The 17,308-nt window shown below is 46.6% G+C and overlaps 1 protein-coding gene across 1 annotated transcript; it reads left to right on the plus strand.

Moving 5' to 3' along the window:
• Nucleotides 1–10,116: 10,116 nt before the first annotated feature.
• ap1ar (adaptor related protein complex 1 associated regulatory protein) lies at nucleotides 10,117–15,065 on the plus strand. Its single transcript, XM_067247688.1, has 10 exons — nucleotides 10,117–10,417; nucleotides 10,984–11,032; nucleotides 11,127–11,153; nucleotides 11,248–11,273; nucleotides 11,523–11,619; nucleotides 11,911–12,009; nucleotides 12,353–12,417; nucleotides 12,521–12,594; nucleotides 12,868–12,990; nucleotides 13,695–15,065. The coding sequence occupies exons 1-10, from the start codon at nucleotides 10,347–10,349 to the stop codon at nucleotides 14,003–14,005; spliced, it is 942 nt and encodes a 313-aa protein (XP_067103789.1). The 5' UTR covers nucleotides 10,117–10,346; the 3' UTR covers nucleotides 14,006–15,065.
• Nucleotides 15,066–17,308: the final 2,243 nt, after the last annotated feature.

Consider the following 17,308-nt stretch of genomic DNA (forward strand, 5'->3'; position numbering starts at 1 on the left):
GGGTTGATGAGGCTGGGGTGTTGGAGCTGGCACAGGAAGCTAATGAGTCAGAACCATGAGTCAAGCTGCCTGGTAATCACTCCCTGCCTCAGCTATATCCCACAGCAGAAGCCACGGGGAGGCAGGCCTCTGGCTGCAGGAGCCACGGGGAGGCAGGCCTCTGGCTGCAGGAGTCACGGGGAGGCAGGCCTCTGGCTGCAGGAGCCACGGGGAGGCAGGCCTCTGGCTGCAGGAGCCACGGGGAGGCAGGCCTCTGGCTGCAGGAGCCACGGGGAGGCAGGCCTCTGGCTGCAGGAGCCACGGGGAGGCAGGCCTCTGGCTGCAGGAGCCACGGGGAGGCAGGCCTCTGGCTGCAGGAGCCACGGGGAGGCAGGCCTCTGGCTGCAGGAGCCACATGCAAAGTCATTGTCAAAGATTGGGAAGTGGGAACTTATGTATCTTGGTTGAAAGCATCTGCTAACTGAAGAAAATGTAATGTAATGTTCATGTGTAGTTATGTGACCTTAAAGGTCAGGCTAATGGTCATTCAGAAGTGCTTCGAAGAGCATACAGTATCTAAAAAAGAAATCCAAACTTCAATAGGATAATCATTTAGCTGAATTGATCTACATATCAAGATTTGTATTTACGTTCTCGACTTACAGTAAAAATGATCTGGGTATCTGTCACAGTTATCAACATAACCCATGTAAGAGATTAGCTTTCTGTTGACAGTAAAAAGACTGATAGAAAACCTATCATGGGGTTTGTGTTCTTGCTTGTCCTCTCATCCTCCCTTTCACACGAGCAGTTGAGTGGTGTGTCTTGTTCATGTATGCTGGAGATAGACCATGCTGGAGATAGACCATGCTGGAGATAGACCATGCTGGAGATAGACCATGCTGGAGATAGACCATGCTGGAGATAGACCATGCTGGAGATAGACCATGCTGGAGATAGACCATGCTGGAGATAGACCATGCTGGAGATAGACCATGCTTGGGCTGGATATAAACCATTCTAACATGAATGGTAGCAGAGCTACACCACTGGGCAGTAGGTATTTATTTATTGAGGGCGGAGATGAGGCGTTCACACATTTTCATGTCTGTTTTTGGTGATCTCACATGTGTCCCTGGAGGATGGGCCATGGGGAGAGGGGAGGCGGTAGGAAGGATTTGCCCTGGAGCTAATGGTGTGTGTGCAAGTGCAGCTTTCACTCCTTGCTTTCCATGAATACATTACCTCTGGAGCACAAGACCTCCTACATCGCTCCTCCAGCAACTCTCAGGGTAACAGACTCACTGACAACGGGTCATATTTTACACAGATGGGATTCTGATTCTCTGGGTATAGGGCTGGGTTTTCCTATTCCAGAACCTTCTATTCAGATATGGACCATCAGAGTATACTCACCTTCTGACACACTTGTAGACAGATATATCTGCAGTGTATAGATCTGTAGTCTACCATGGATAGATATATCTGTATCTCCACACCCTCCTCCCATCCTCCCTCCACCCTTCTCCCTCTTTCCCCCTCCTTCCCCTCCACCATCCTCCCTCCTGCCTTCCTGCAGGGTCTTCAGGGTGACGCCCCCCCGCCCAGCAGCAGATGCATCCTGCACACTTGGTTTCCAGGCAAACACATTGCAGAACCGGTGACATCAAATCCTCCATGACAACATACACACTAAACTCTGGAACACCACAATAACTGTGTGATCATTGTGCTTGCGTGATGCTGTGGTGATGTCCAAAACTAAATCCAACAGAACAGAACACATACCCTCAGACAAACTGCAAAGCCAGATGGTTTGCATGTGATTTGAAATATTTAAATGGAAAATAGATTTTGCAGCACCTCTGATCATTAAGCATGTTTGTGAAGGGCTTGTGTTCCGTCAGGAGATTTTCCTGTCATGAGAGCCTGCAGCGGCTGGGTCAGCAGGCCTGGCTGGAGACTGGAACATGCAGGAGCACCACTGGCCGCTACGTCACACTGGGCTGCATGGAGATGACCACACAACAACAGGAGACAAAAGGGTTAGGTGAATTGATAGAACATTGATATTGTAAAAACAAACAGTATTCACAGTAACTTTAGATGTGGATCTCTGGACGTAGTGTGAAATACTTAAACGGCAGGGCCAACAGTGGCTTGTGATGTCAGCGTGCTCACAGTTCACAAGCTTGATTGTTCATTTAGAATAGTGACAGCCATTTCTGTGACCCATGCACCCCTGTAGCACCATCCCTTTTGCTATCTCGTTCCCCTGCAGTCTGTCCTCCATAGTAACACAGTAAACGGTTGATGGTAATGATTGTGTGAGTGGTCTGCCTGAAGCTGTGTATTTCACATCCCGTAGAGAGTCTAGCTGGGTGGAGAAGGGCTTCTCTCTGCCAGATCTCTGGCCTGATTGCTGGGTAGATTCAGCTCGTTGTGCCTCTCCACTGAGCTCTGTATAAATAGGCACGCTGCAAATAGACCCTCTCTCACAGGAGGCTCTCAGGAGAAGGTTTGGACCGATGGCCAGATTCCCAAACTGCATCATGATTATATAGGCCTCTGCAAGACACTCACACTTACATCATGTTTTGTTTCATGTTCTGCAGCTTATTAAGCAGTGTGCATATTTACCTCTGGTTTTGAGGAAGTGGTTGAGAAGGATAACCAAAAATATAGACTTGGTGTCGCTGAGAAACAATGAATCATCTCAACAAGGGTGGAAAAGGGATTAACAGCGTATGTATTAAAACTGTCTTCCAGCCTGGCTTGTGTCTTGAAGACTCCACAAATAGACAAATGATGCATTGTATTTATACTTGCACTGAATTTCCACACATACTGCAAACCGAAAGGCAACCTACACTGAAAGCAGGTCAGGATGTATTCCAGACTTCTACTACCCCCCCCCTCCACACACACACACACACACACACACACACACACACACACACACACACACACACACACACCCTAACCCCCCCAGCCCCAGTCCTGGTGTGGAGAGTGACAGAGAAGGAACTGTGAAGATGTCTGTCTTTCCCCATGCACCATGTTCCTTGTGCCTTGCCATCTGAAGGTACTAATGAAGAGCTGTTTCTTAGCCTCCTCCAGACTCCCATCCAGCCGTCCCCAGGGGCCGGCCTCCAGGGCCGGCCTCCAGGGCCGGCCTCCAGGGGTAGAAGTGTGAGAGGAGCTGTTGGACCTCCTGGGTGTTCCATGTGAGAGGAGAATTACAGCCAGTTTTCTCTGTTCTGGTTTGATTAGCTTTACACTCTGTTTGAAGATATTCACACGAGGCATGTTGATGTTCTCCACCACACACACACTAGCTGGAGAAACAGAGTGTTGAACACGCTCCTTAACGAGGGAACAGAGAGGATGGGTGTGAGGGCGGTGGAGGAGTTCTGCATGGGCGCCTCCCTGCAGGGCATGTGTACACAGACCCAGACCAGCCCTGATTCTTCCTCCTGGCTGCAGTCAGGATAAGCACCTCTGCTGTGGGGCCGGGCCCGGTGCCAGAGGCTCTCCTGTGGGGCCGGGCCCGGTGCCAGAGGCTCTCCTGTGGGAGTCTCACAGCTTCTTCAGACATGACAGCAGCAGAAACTGGTTCAGCTAATCTGAGTTCACTGATTAGAAGGAGATCAAGTGATGTGGAAGCATGGCTAAGTGGTGCTGAAGAACTCTGAAGAAAGTGGTGAAACATGTCTCTCTCTATGTCTCTCAGTTGAGGAGATACAGATCTGTCTCCTAGCTCCCTCCCGTCTCTGAGTACACTATCTGTGTCCTGGTCACACTAACCAGTCTCCACCCAACAGATTCAATGTTTTACAGGCTACATAAAAATACTCTGCATAAAAATACATTACACTCTGTCAATAAAGATACTGGTGTTGTGCTAATGATGAGTCATAGCTAACATTAGCACAATGGCTTTCTGCTGAGGTGTGCACCAACCATATCAGAGGAGGAAGATGCTAAAAAGATGTAACCTAAATCTCCCTGACTTCCATCCCTTGGGAAACACAACTCTTCAAGGGAGACTGATTTGCATGCAATTGTCCTCTGATGAAATCATAATCTATTTTTATATCCCTGTGATGAAACAATCTTTGTTAAGAGTCCTCTTTTGAGTAGGCGTAGAGGACTTTTGCGTGCTGGAACACAGCGACAAACACCGGCTGAGATGCCTCCGAAGCCAGGACCTCCACCCTACCCTCCCCCCCTCCACCCTGCTCTCTTCCCCCACTCCGTGGCCTCACCACTCCACCCTACCCTCCACCCTGCTCTCTTCCCCCACTCCGTGCCCTCACCACTCCACCCTACCCTCCACCCTGCTCTCTTCCCCCACTCCGTGCCCTCACCACTCCACCCTACCCTCCACCCTGCTCTCTTCCCCCACTCCGTGCCCTCACCACTCCACCCTACCCTCCACCCTGCTCTCTTCCCCCACTCCGTGCCCTCACCACTCCACCCTACCCTCCACCCTGCTCTCTTCCCCCACTCCGTGCCCTCACCACTCCACCCTACCCTCCACCCTGCTCTCTTCCCCCACTCCGTGCCTTCACCACTCCACCCTACCCTCCACCCTGCTCTCTTCCCGCACTCCGTGCCCTCACCACTCCACCCTACCCTCCACCCTGCTCTCACCCTCAAGGGGTCAATGGGTGGGAGAAGTGTGGAAATGTCATCAAACAATTATGTATTCATTAGTACTCCCAACAACATATCTTTAATGTTGTAAATATGAAACTGTACATTTACATTTAAATTGTGTTTATTTAGCAGATGCTTTTATCCAAAGTGCCATCCAGCATGTTGAGTGCATGTATAAAATACAACAGAACATCATAGTTCAGAAGTACATAGTTCTAACATAACACCATAAGAAGTGAGAATACAATGTTTAGAATAAGAGTACGACCATATCTATAAATCAAATGTTCTGTTTTGCTCTGCATTACAGAAACAATAGTTCTCACATAGAACATAACATATGAACACAAATTCCTTATTTTTGGCCAAGGTGAAAAAGCACATTATCCTTTCCTGCCCAAGGTGTGGACTTATTGAATCGTTCTGCATAGCTCTCAACGACAACTAATTTAGCTCTGGTAAATTGATCTTAACTGATTTTTAGTTTTTAACTATTAAACCTTCTTTTAAAGCTTCACATACTACACAAAACAATCAGACAGTAGACAACAATTTTTTTTTTAGGATATGTTGCTACATATATACAAAAGGTTGGGATCTTTGTTTAACAACAGGATGTTGTTTTCTGTAGCACTTTGATGGTCTGCAGCCGTACCAAACAACACCTAAAACACATTGTGTGTAAACACACTCCTCTTATAGTCTCTGCTCCAGTTGAGGTGGTCTGCCTCACCCTGACAATCCAACATGGCGCCTGGACATGGAACACAAACGTCTTCTTTGAAGGTTTCTCTGCTTCCAGAGCCTTCTGTCTGTGGTGAAACTCAGCGCCCCCATGCATGATGTGTGCCACACAGAGGATCTGACCTGGTGGTGTTGGGATTGCTGACAAGCGAGAGTGTGTGGGCTGACTTGCCGATGTAAGATGTGCAGGGTCATGTGTGACTGGGTGGGAGGAGGTAATACATCTGGTTCCAGGCACATTCAGCCTTACTCAGAACGGAGGAAGAGTGGGCGATATAAATCAACTTGCTCAAAAAAAATCTCCCTTTGTGACCACTGCGCCACTCCACTCCCAAATACAAATTGAGATCTGTAATATACAAATCCATCGCTTTTGCTAATATATTGTGTCCTCAAAAAGAATGATTTCCTCTCTGGTGGATGATTCTGTCCCTGCTGAGGAAGGCTGTGCTGGTGGAGAGGAGGAGCTGCGCTGGGGGGAGATAGCACACAGATCTGGGCCATCTAGTGGATTGTGTTTGTCAGGAATCTGGAATGTTACTTTCACGGTTGATTTCTTGATACAACAAGGTCAGGATATTTAAATCATGCACATTGTTGATAAACTGGCTAACTTTTTATAATAAACATATTGTATGATGATAGCAGTCGGTCCCTGTTAGTAACAGAGACAAAAACATGAATTAAAAGTGGAGATGGTGAAAAGGAGAGACTGAGGCTTGATACTGTAGCAAAGTGGAGAGAAAGGAAAGAGGGAGAGAGAGAAAGAGAGAAAGTGAGGGAGTGATTGATAGATGAATGTTCTAGAGTCTATGCAGGGAAACACTGCTGCTTTAACCTCTTTATTAGAAACTAGGGTATCTGCCCTGGTGGGAAATCTGTGTCTTCCTCACTCAGTGTGGGAGGGGAAAAGGACTTTGCCGTCAGCCTGGAGAGCCCTTTACTCAAGGGCACAGAGGAGGGCCAGCTCAGAGCCCACCTCCAGCCCTCACCCTGCATGCAGCTCAGAGCCCACCTCCAGCCCTCACCCTGCATGCAGCTCAGAGCCCACCTCCAGCCCTCACCCTGCATGCAGCTCAGAGCCCACCTCCAGCCCTCACCCAGCATGCAGTGCCCAAGATACGAGAGACATTTATAGGCACGACTAAGCTGCCAGCTTCACTTCTGATAAGGCAGAGGGAGTTAGGACACATCCACAGTCCACCATACAGAGTCCTCTAAGATGACCAACCTGCATTTTATTCATTTAGCAGACACTTTTATCCAAAGAGATGTACAAAATGTGCATATAGAAAGTACAGTAGCAGATGAAGGATCAGAAGTGTATAGTTCTACAGCACTTCGGTGGTCAGACCAAAGTAAACACATCTCAGCTAACATGCACAGTGATCTACAAATACTAGTGTTCTAAAACAATACAACATTGCAACTACAGTGCAACTATGACACCTCAATTTCTCAAGCATACAGCAACAATAACATGTCATTGACAGTGGCTGATGGCAGAGAGAGTCTGATGCCTTTAAGACACACACGCTTCCCTGTAAGCTCATCCTGGTCTTCAGTCAAGCAGGTGGAGCATCCACTGCTCCACACAGTTGTCAGTATGCAGGGTGTGGAGGTGTTAAGTACAAATCAAGTAAAACCGTTGCTTCCATCTGTCCCTGTGGAGCCAGAGTGAGTCTGGCCTGTATAGAGCCTGCGCTAAGTGACCTACATACAGGAGGAGCAGACACTGTCTCAGTGTACAGGGGCGTACAAGCCCCAGTAAAACTGAACTTTTCAGGGTTCCACTAGGGGCCTCCCGCCAGACGACACTGCAAATCCCTCCCCCGCCCCCCCCCCCCTGCATTATGATATATTTATCTGACGTCCCATCTCCAGAGGCTGACACTAAGCTGTGGTTCCTGTGCAGTGGAGGTCGTCCATTTTGAAAAGTGATATCAACAAATGGCATGGATGTGTCTACACTTTCTCCCATGGCAGAGTGCTATGTGATCACTTCGTCCCAGGGCAGAATGCTGTGTGATCACTTCCTCCCAGGGCAGAATGCTGTGTGATCACTTCCTCCCAGGGCAGAATGCTATGTGATCACTTCCTCCCAGGGCAGAATGCTGTGTGATCACTTCCTCCCAGGGCAGAATGCTGTGTGATCACTTCCTCCCAGGGCAGAATGCTGTGTGATCACTTCCTCCCAGGGCAGAATGCTGTGTGATCACTTCCTCCCAGGGCAGAATGCTGTGTGATCACTTCCTCCCAGGGCAGAATGCTGTGTGATCACTTCCACCCAGGGCAGAATGCTGTGTGATCACTTCCTCCCAGGGCAGAATGCTGTGTGATCACTTCCACCCAGGGCAGAATGCTGTGTGATCACTTCCTCCCAGGGCAGAGTCTGGGCAGCAAGATGCTGACTGAGCACCAGCGGCCTTGCTCTCGAGGACAAGGTCATGTTTCTGCTGATGCAGGACTGTGTGATCGCATTTACATGGTTTCCATCTGTCATGATTTTTAATCTCCATCTATGGAAAACATAACACAACAGGAATTAAGGATTATTGAACACCGAAACGTTCAACTCTCCTGTCACATACTCATTCTCTCTCACACACACACTGACATACAATTTTATACTTAAACTGTTTTGTTTCCGGTTAGGGGTAGAGTCCCCGGAGTTAGGGTTAAAGAGTCCCTGGTTTTTAAGGTTGGAAAAAAAAGGTTTTTAAAGGTTAAAATTATTTTCAACCTTTATTATACCTTATTTTCGAAAAAGGTTTTGAAAAAACTGTCTCCTCTCATTTCACTATGAAAAACAGGTTTGAAAGCTGGAAAAAATATATTTTGTAAAAAGTTTTTTGAAAGGATTTGAAAAGGTTGAAAAAGGATTTGAAAAGGTTGATAAAAAATATTTTTTAAACTTTTTGGGTGAAACATTCTTTTCAATTTTTTTTTTTCAAACTTTCAAATCCTTTTCTTGAAACTTAATTTAAAAAATATATGCGGTAAACATTTCGACAAAAATATTGTTGGAAACTTTCTTGCAAGAAAGTTTTTCAGCCTTTCAAATCCTTTTGAAAGGCTCTCCCCTCTCTTTTCTCCTCTCCTCCCCTCTTTTCTCCTCTCCGCTCTCTTTTCTCCTCTCTGCTCTCTTTTCTCCTCTCCGCTCTCTGCTCTCCTTTCAATGTATGTGAGAAAAAAAAGTTTCACAAGGTTGCAAAAATATTATTAAAAAAAGCTTCATTTTATCAATGTTTTCAATGTTCCACACCGTGACCATGTGCTGAGTCAAAACAACTTCACACTGAATCCTAATAAACGTGTTTACGGTATTCCTGTTGTATGTGGAGGAGCCCACCAGGTCTGCTCCAGTCTGCCTTCCTGCCAGCAGCCTGCAGGAAGCTGTCTGCGTGAGGCTGTCTGCAGCCTGCAGGAGGCTGTCTGCGTGAGGCTGTCTGCAGCCTGCAGGAGGCTGTCTGCGTGAGGCTGTCTGCATGAGGCAGCCTGCAGGGTCTGTCTGCGTGAGGCTGTCTGCAGCCTGCAGGAGGCTGTCTGCGTGAGGCTGTCTGCTGCCTGCAGGAGGCTGTCTGCGTGAGGCTGTCTGCATGAGGCGGCCTGCGGGGTCTGTCTGCAGGAGGCTGTCTGCAAGAGGCTGTCTGCATGAGGCAGCCTGCAGGGTCTGTCTGCAGGAGGCTGTCTGCAGAAGGCTGTCTGCAGGAGGCTGTCTGCGTGAGGCTGTCTGCATGAGGCGGCCTGCGGGGTCTGTCTGCAGGAGGCTGTCTGCAAGAGGCTGTCTGCATGAGGCAGCCTGCAGGGTCTGTCTGCAAGAGGCTGTCTGCAGGAGGCTGTCTGCAGGAGGCTGTCTGCAGCCTGCAGGAGGCTGTCTGCATGAGGCTGTCTGCATGAAGCAGCCTGCAGGAGGCTGTCTGCAGGAGGCTGTCTGCAGCCTGCAGGGGGCTGTCTGCAGGAGGCAGCCTGCAGGTGAGCACCTGTGTGTGTTGCAGCGTTCCTGCGGGGGAACAGGACTGGTCAGGGAGGCAACACCTCTACCTGTCCTGCAATCTGTGCTCGGCCTTGTTCCCGCTGAGGAGAGTGATTCACGCCCGGGACACCAAGCAGGGAGGCAGTTGGGATGTGATCCTGGCAGGGAGGGAGGGGCCAGGATTAGTGATGGAGGCTGTTAATAAACAGAAAGGTGCATGAAGGGCGCAAGAGACCTGCCCATTGGAGGGTTATACCGCTCTCTTGTGGACGATTAAATAATTTTGGGCAAGAGTCTGGCACAGACACAAGACCCCTGGCATGTGTGAAATACAGCTTCTATAATTCAGGACAGGGAATTTTTGTATTATTCTTCAGAAACTCTTTTTCAAACAAAAAAAATGTAACCTTTGGAAACTTTTTTTTTACTGATACCAGAAACACTGTTAAGTAGAGAAAATGAAGTATTTGTACTTTGTTACTTCCAATCTCTGCATACCAACATTCAAAATTATGTTATCAGTGGAGGTTATTAAAAAACACTTTGCAGTTTTGCTTCAATATTGTGCTGAGAGAACTGTTTTAGGTTCAAGCACAGATAAAACTACTGTACCGCTTGAACCATACGGCATTCCGTAGCAAGCCATCGATCACATGTGCAGATCCCGGAACAGGATTAATGTCCAATCCACCGGTGAGGAATCTCATTTTTATCTGTAAATTTACGACAGTTAAAGTCGTCATTTGACGCATAGTTTCATCCCTCTCAGTACAAGCAAGTGTTGAAGTGTTGACATCTTTTGATGCAGGTGAGCAAATCTCACCTGCAGATTACCTTAGCTCGGCTAGCTCATGTCAGTGCAATCGACAAATATTTTTTCGAGATGAAAGCAGTTTAGCGAGCCAGCCAAGTTGTTGCAGCTAACGCGAGTTTGCCGACCGTCCAGAGAGCCAGCTGTCTAGCTAGCTAACCCTGACAGAATGCGATGGGGAACTGTTGGGGTTACTGTACTGGGATCTTCCGGCGAGAAGCGAACAGGATACAACGTGGAGGCGGGTAAGTACCTATGACTGGTGAAGTTAGCTAGCTGGTAGCCTAGTACTGTCTGTGATCTACGCCCCAAATATCCAATACTGTAGACAGCCACAAGTAGCTAGCTAGCTGTAGCTACTCTACTAGCTAGCTAAACGTATGTATTGGCTGATTGTCGCGGAACACTTCATTGTATAGCTTGTGTCTGGATTTGCTGAAATTATATTACCTTTGTGTTGGTCACCGCATTATGGACCCCACCCCTAATTTGGGTTTCGTGCTAGAAGCGAGCCGGACACGACTGCTTGTTGTGGCCGGGTGTCTATTACCTGTCTAGCTGGACTCAAACCGATCTACTAACTAGTTCTGCTAACTAGTTCTGGCACTCGTAGGGTCTGATTTACTTGTCAGTAAAGCAAGCCGAACAGGGTAAACACACAGGGAACGTTTTTACTTAACAAAATGCCAATGCATAAGCCCAGCTGTAGGTAATTAGCTAGTTACTATCCTGCACAAATTCTGGTTACTAATTTTGCTAGTGCACTGGTACTGCCTGTGTGTCACGTAGCTTCTCATGTCGATCATCACAGGTCCAAGTACTTCCGCAGCAGCACCACCGGGGAGCATTACACTATTGAAGTAGGTGCCACTACTTTGAACACGATTCATTTCTTTATCACATACCAAGGACAACGCTGTATTTCTAACACCGAACGATTCTTTATCTTGACAGTTTGAAAATCTAGTAGAGAGTGATGAGGTATGTGTAAATATTAACATTATAACATTTTCATGTTGATTATTTATACTGGTTTGTGATAAGAGACCAAACATTCTATGCTCTCTCATTCCAGGTGGAAAGCCCACAAAGCTGTCCCAGGTATGTTAATTGTTGTGTTGCTCAGAGAGAGAGACCGAGAAAGGGACAGAGAGGAGGAGACAGTGAGAGAGAAACAGGTTGATTCTGAAACAGCTCTGATGTTAGCCAGTGACTGCTGGCCTGTAAGAATAAGGAGGCGTTACTCAATCATTCTGTTATTTTACTATATTGCTGCTGAGAGAAAAGAGTATAAATAACAACTAAATCGTGTTCAGATGTAAATGTTAATCCCACTTGTGTTGGTTCCAGGCCTATCAATGAGGAGGAGATCAATCACCTCAAAGAGCACCGTTATACTGCTATTTCTGATCAGCAGACCCTGATAGACCTCAAACTGCAGGCGGAGGTATATGATACAAACAGATTTTTTGTTTGCAATCACATGTAGTTAGTCTCATATAGGAAACACAGTAATGTATCTCACCCAGCTGTGACTCAGGGTTTTGGGGAAAATGGAGATCTGTTTCTACTGTCCCAAGACTTTGCCTTCCATGTGAGCCCCCACAGTTAGCGTCATGACAGCCTTCTTTATGATTTGGGCCAATCTTAACTTTAATTTGCAGCATTCATTTTTGATATTTCATATTTTGTGTTCTCAACCTTTTTGTTATTTTTTTGTTGTGTCATTTCTGCTCAGTTAGAGGCAGAAGAGGAGAGGTTGAGGCTAGACGAGGAGGCTAGGAATGCAGCGCAGCGCCAAGCCGCCAGGGTCGCTCGTGAGCGAAGGCTCCTGGAGGTGAGGCGGCCCTCAGCTCGCCCACCCACTTCCTGTCACCTCCTCACACTTCCTATCACTTCCTGCCTCATTAGTCCGCTAAACAAGCAATGCTTCCACCCTCCCTTCCTCTACTTGATTTGATTGAGTAAATGATTGATTTCAGTTATTTTTCCTTGTTTTCCCTGAACTATTATATTCCTCATCTCCCTGCTTGTCTTGTAGTTCGGTGTGTTGCTCTGTACCCATCCCATGAATCTGTCAGCAGATAATTATTGTTTCACTCACGGTGTCTCTTCAGTCGTAGATCCCAGTCTAACATAGTCTTTATTAATCATGCTGGAGGTCTGGCTGTTTCTCTCAGGAGCAGCATGTGCTGAGGACTAAAGGCCGGCCGGATGGAGAGAGCAGAGCAGGACTCCACAAGAAGTGAGTTTCAGCAGCATTAGTCGTAATCACTAAAACATGACAGTTTTTGCTCTATGGAAACGAAGCAACGCTACCAGGATGTGAACGTTGTGTTCTGTTGCAGGCACACACCAGGAGAAGACTTTGATGTTTACCTCCAGAACGTGAAGGCTCAGTCTGAAGCCTTCAGGGGCAGCAGTAAGTCTGTCATAAAAAAAAATGCAGTAATGTATTCATTTAACAGACGCTTTTACCCAAAGCGACATGCAGTCAAAAGGTGTATCACTGAGCAGCACTTCATATACCCCTCTCGCTGTCCCTCTCTACTGCTCCTAATAACAGAATGTACAGACACTCCAGTCAGGGTACAGATTACAGGCGCTCTGAGGCAATCAAACCAACATACCCCACAAGATAAATATACACACACAAATACACTAGGGAATGTTGATGGTGGTTTGTTGTCTCCAGGGTTGCCCTCGGAGACCACCGTGGTAACCCCCAACACGGAGGGCAGTTGGGACTTCACCACCAAGACCCGCTCTACCAACGACGACGGCACCTCTCTGGACCTGGAGTGGGAGGACGAGGAGGGTGGGTGTCTGCCGCTGCTCTGGACACAACCACACTGCTTATAACAACCACACTGCTTATAACAACCACACTGCTTATAACAACCACACTGCTTATAACAACCACACTGCTTATAACACTGGGTTAAAGGTTATAGTTCACCCTCCAGGGGTCATACATTTACATTTACATTTAGCAGACGCTCTTATCCAGAGCGACTTACAGTAAGTACAGGGACATTCCCCCGAGGCAAGTCCTTGCCCAAGGACACAACGTCATTTAGCATGGCAGGGAATCGAACTGGCAACCTTCTGATTACTAGCCCGATTCCCTAACCGCTCAGCCACCTGACTCCCATAGGTCACCCCTCTACATATAGATGTTTTAAACACTTGTGTTTTCATATTTGTGTTACTTACCTAATGTTTGCGGGTCTAATAGACATTATCAGGGTTTTAAAAGGTAGTGGTTCAGTCCTCTGTGTGTTCCTGATGGTTTGTGTTTGGGTTCTGCTGGGCTGTGTGTGTGTTCTGCTGGGCTGTGTGTGTGTTCTGTTGGGCTGTGTGTGTGTTCTGCTGGGCTGTGTGTGTGTTCTGCTGGGCTGTGTGTGTGTTCTGCTGGGCTGTGTGTGTGTTCTGATGGGCTGTGTGTGTGTTCTGCTGGGCTGTGTGTGTGTTCTGCTGGGCTGTGTGTGTGTTCTGATGGGCTGTGTGTGTGTTCTGCAGGGATGACTCGGGTGGGCCCAGCGTGGGAGCGTTCCCGGACGGAGGAAGACATCCTGCGTGCCGCCCTGCGCCCAGGCCCCGCCCCCCTCGCCAGTGGCCCGGCCTCCGCCTCCGAGGACTCCAACGCCCTGGAGTGGGAGAACGATTTTGTGAGCGCACTCACTGATGACGTGGACGAGTCCGAGTACGAGGGCTTCGTCAACCCTGTCCTGGAGACGCCGTCAGACACGCCTGGAGACACGCTGTCTTCAGACACGCCGTCCGGGGACACGCCGGAGGACGCCACACTGTCGGACACACAGGACAGATAGTCCCCGTTGCCAGCGGAAACGGAGGCCAGTCATTACTAAGTCCACCAGCCCACGGGCTCGTTGGTTGGAAATGTATTTATCACCACTTGCTAGCAGTGACATTTGCTCTGAGAGGAGGAGCTACTGTATCACTCTATGGTCTGGCTTTCGTGTGTGAATAAGTCAGGATAATACTCCCTTTTTCAGTGCCTTTTTAAATTGAAATGCAATTTAAAATGTTAATATTTGAATGACCCAAGAAAGGATTAATCTTAGTACAAACTTACTATTTAAGTTATAAACCAAATAGTTGACATTGACACATGGCCATTTGCTAGCAACCTAGGCACTGTAAAAGGAAGTTCTGGAACAAGCACTAAGGACATGTAACATTCATATCATAGCTTTGAAAAAGAGAATTCTGTACAGCTTTTAAAGTAAAAGTTGTTTACTATTATACAGTTCACTGCATGAACTGGCAACACAATGGGAGATGATTAGCAGATATAAATAATGTTGTAACCAGGGTGGGAACTGCCTTGGGCTGTCTGGTCCTTGTTTTATTTCCTAGTACTATATGTGTGTTTTCCAAACATTAGATACTGCATCTAGCATCTTTACAAGTCTGATTTGTTTTTAGTGATGTGTGAGAATTGGCTAATGTCTATTTATTTTCCTCTTTTTTTTTCTTTCTCATTCATCACTTAATTTTCCCCTTCAAAAGCCAAGTGCAATTTTTTTTAATTGTAATGTGGGATGAGTTTGTTTGCTTATTTGTGTTTGTTTGCAAGTGGGCTGCAGTGAGTTTACCTTTGTGTGTGTGTGTGAAACTGTTTTTGGTGAGCATGTATAACAGTGCCTGATTGGCTATTAGAAGTGTAACCTGCCATTACTCTGAAGGAACATGACAAGCTCTTCTGCACAAAACTCCTAACGTGTTCCTGGGTTACAGAGTTGAGGGTACCAGCAGGAGCCTGGCTATGTGGGGACCAGAGGACTGAGAGGGGTTGAAACCCCCTCCATGTCACGAACAGCAAACCTGCACTGCCACCCCTCGAGAGAGAGAGAGAGAGAGAGAGAGAGAGAGAGAGAGAGAGAGAGAGAGAGAGAGAGAGAGAGAGAGAGAGAGAGAGAGAGAGAGAGAGAGAGAGAGAGAGAGAGAGAGAGAGAGAGAGAGAGAGAGAGAGAGAGAGAGAGAGAGAGAGAGAGAGAGAGAGAGAGAGAGAGAGAGAGAGAGAGAGAGAGAGAGAGAGAGAGAGAGAGAGAGAGAGAGAGAGAGAGAGAGAGAGAGAGAGAGAGAGAGAGAGAGAGAGAGAGAGAGAGAGAGAGGAGAGAGAGAGAGAGAGGAGAGAGAGAGAGAGAGAGAGAGAGAGAGAGAGAGAGAGAGAGAGAGAGAGAGAGAGAGAGAGAGAGAGAGAGAGAGGACTCTGGATCTGTCTGAGCTAGTAGAGAGAGCAGCTCTGGGTCTGTCTGAGCTAGTAGAGAGAGCAGCTCTGGATCTGTCTGAGCTAGTAGAGAGAGCAGCTCTGGATCTGTCTGAGCTAGTAGAGAGAGCTGCTCTGGGTCTGTCTGAGCTAGTAGAGAGAGCTGCTCTGGGTCTGTTTGTGCTGACAGAGAGAGCAACTCTGTCTGAGCAACACAAAGTCTCTGGTTTGTTTTGTAAACCTTGCAGATGTGCTACCTCCTACTTAATTATATACAATTCCCGAGTAGATACATCGAAAGCTACGTCGAAATTCAATTATGTTAAATATGTTGAAATTAACCAAATAGTGTCTTTTTTGTGTAGGACTGCTACTGATGTATCAACACTGTCAGCAGGTGTGACGTTCCCAGGGCCATGCTCTTAACTAACATACCGGACCTCAGTTTTGATTGTAACACAATACCTGTCCTACCTTAGCTGTCAGAAGGCTGGCTTTATTTTAAGACTGCACATCAGTGGAACTGCTGATGGAAATGCATCCCAGCTGTTTAGGGCCTCCTACAATCTTTGTGTTTTTCCTGAAATCAGAGGGTTGTTTGTGTGAAACCAGTAAGTTACATGTCAGGTTTAGTGGAGGGTAATTAATGTTGTCCCAAAATAAACTGAGTTGTTTAGGGGACTGTAACTTGGGCAACTTCTAAAGGGACGAACACCTGTAAATATCAAAGCTTTTAATAATTTATTATCAGTCTTTCACTGCAGCCGTGGCATGGATTAGCTTGAGTGCTCATAATAGGAGCTTTACTAAACATTTGAAAGGTCTGAATCCTACTCTGACTACAACACAGGACACACACTTCACTGACTCCTGGGAGAGTTGGGAGTACAGGTTAGCTTAGTTCACAAAATAAAAGATTCACTCTTATTCCAACTTCACTGTAGGTTAGGGTTACTGAAAATGAGCTGTTTTATCTATGCACGATTGGTCTCCTTGGAGGTTGACAGGTGTGTTTTGCCAATGCAAAATGTTGGAAATGGTTTTAAAATCAAGGGGTACCATTGCAGTCACAGCTACAGTTTAATCAACACATCATTCCATTAAAAAAATGTTTTTGTTTAAAAGTAATTCTTTTCTTCTCCAGCATGGGGAGGTATTACTGTAAATAAGACTGTTTTTTTTTTTTTTTTTCAAGGACCAAATTTGGAATCCACATTCACATGAATGCATGACACACAAACTGTACAAGTCCATCTTCAGCTGGAGCTGACCTCCTCGTTATGGCCATTTGTCATTCCAGCAGAATGTCATATTACAAATACTGTATGGTCCAGTGAGCACAGCACCCTATAGATTCAGTTTGAGAACAATAAATTAATAAATCCTATTGACCTTCTTATTTGGTGTCCTATCACTTATTTAGATAAGACTTTAGAAACCATTAACTTCTCATACGTATCTATCAACAAGCTTAAATAACATTTTATTAGACCCTGGTAGCACTACAGGTAAGAGAAAAAAAAAGATTTTTTTTCTCGACAATCTATTGTCTAAATTTGACAAGCCGTAACCAATTTATTGGCCTTAAAACTTTCACACGTTAGCAAAATCTCACACCATGGATTTGATACCAACAGAAGCATAATGACAGCTTTAAAAACGTGTTACCCATCTCCCACTGTTGGATACAGCTGTACTGCCCCCTCCTGGTTAGAGGAGACACTGCAGTAAAACTAAAAGGACCCAACCTTCTGTCTTTGGCAAGACACAACCTACGTATATTCTCAGATATATAATTTTTTTAATAAAAAATGTATTAGAAATGATTCACACTCTAACTAGTCCCTCAATATTTGCACTAAATAGACAAGACTGGTGTCAAAATGTTTGTCTCAATCCC

Source organism: Osmerus mordax, chromosome 12 (assembly GCF_038355195.1).
Source record: "Osmerus mordax isolate fOsmMor3 chromosome 12, fOsmMor3.pri, whole genome shotgun sequence".
Taxonomy (NCBI): domain Eukaryota; kingdom Metazoa; phylum Chordata; class Actinopteri; order Osmeriformes; family Osmeridae; genus Osmerus; species Osmerus mordax.

Bases quoted from the DNA above. Each gene is read 5' to 3' on its own strand.
- ap1ar (XM_067247688.1), top strand. From the start codon at position 10,347: ATGGGGAACTGTTGGGGTTACTGTACTGGGATCTTCCGGCGAGAAGCG. The intron at 11,033-11,126 runs GTAGGTGCCACT...TTATCTTGACAG, and splicing joins GGGAGCATTACACTATTGAA to TTTGAAAATCTAGTAGAGAG. The intron at 12,418-12,520 runs GTGAGTTTCAGC...GTTCTGTTGCAG, and splicing joins AGAGCAGGACTCCACAAGAA to GCACACACCAGGAGAAGACT.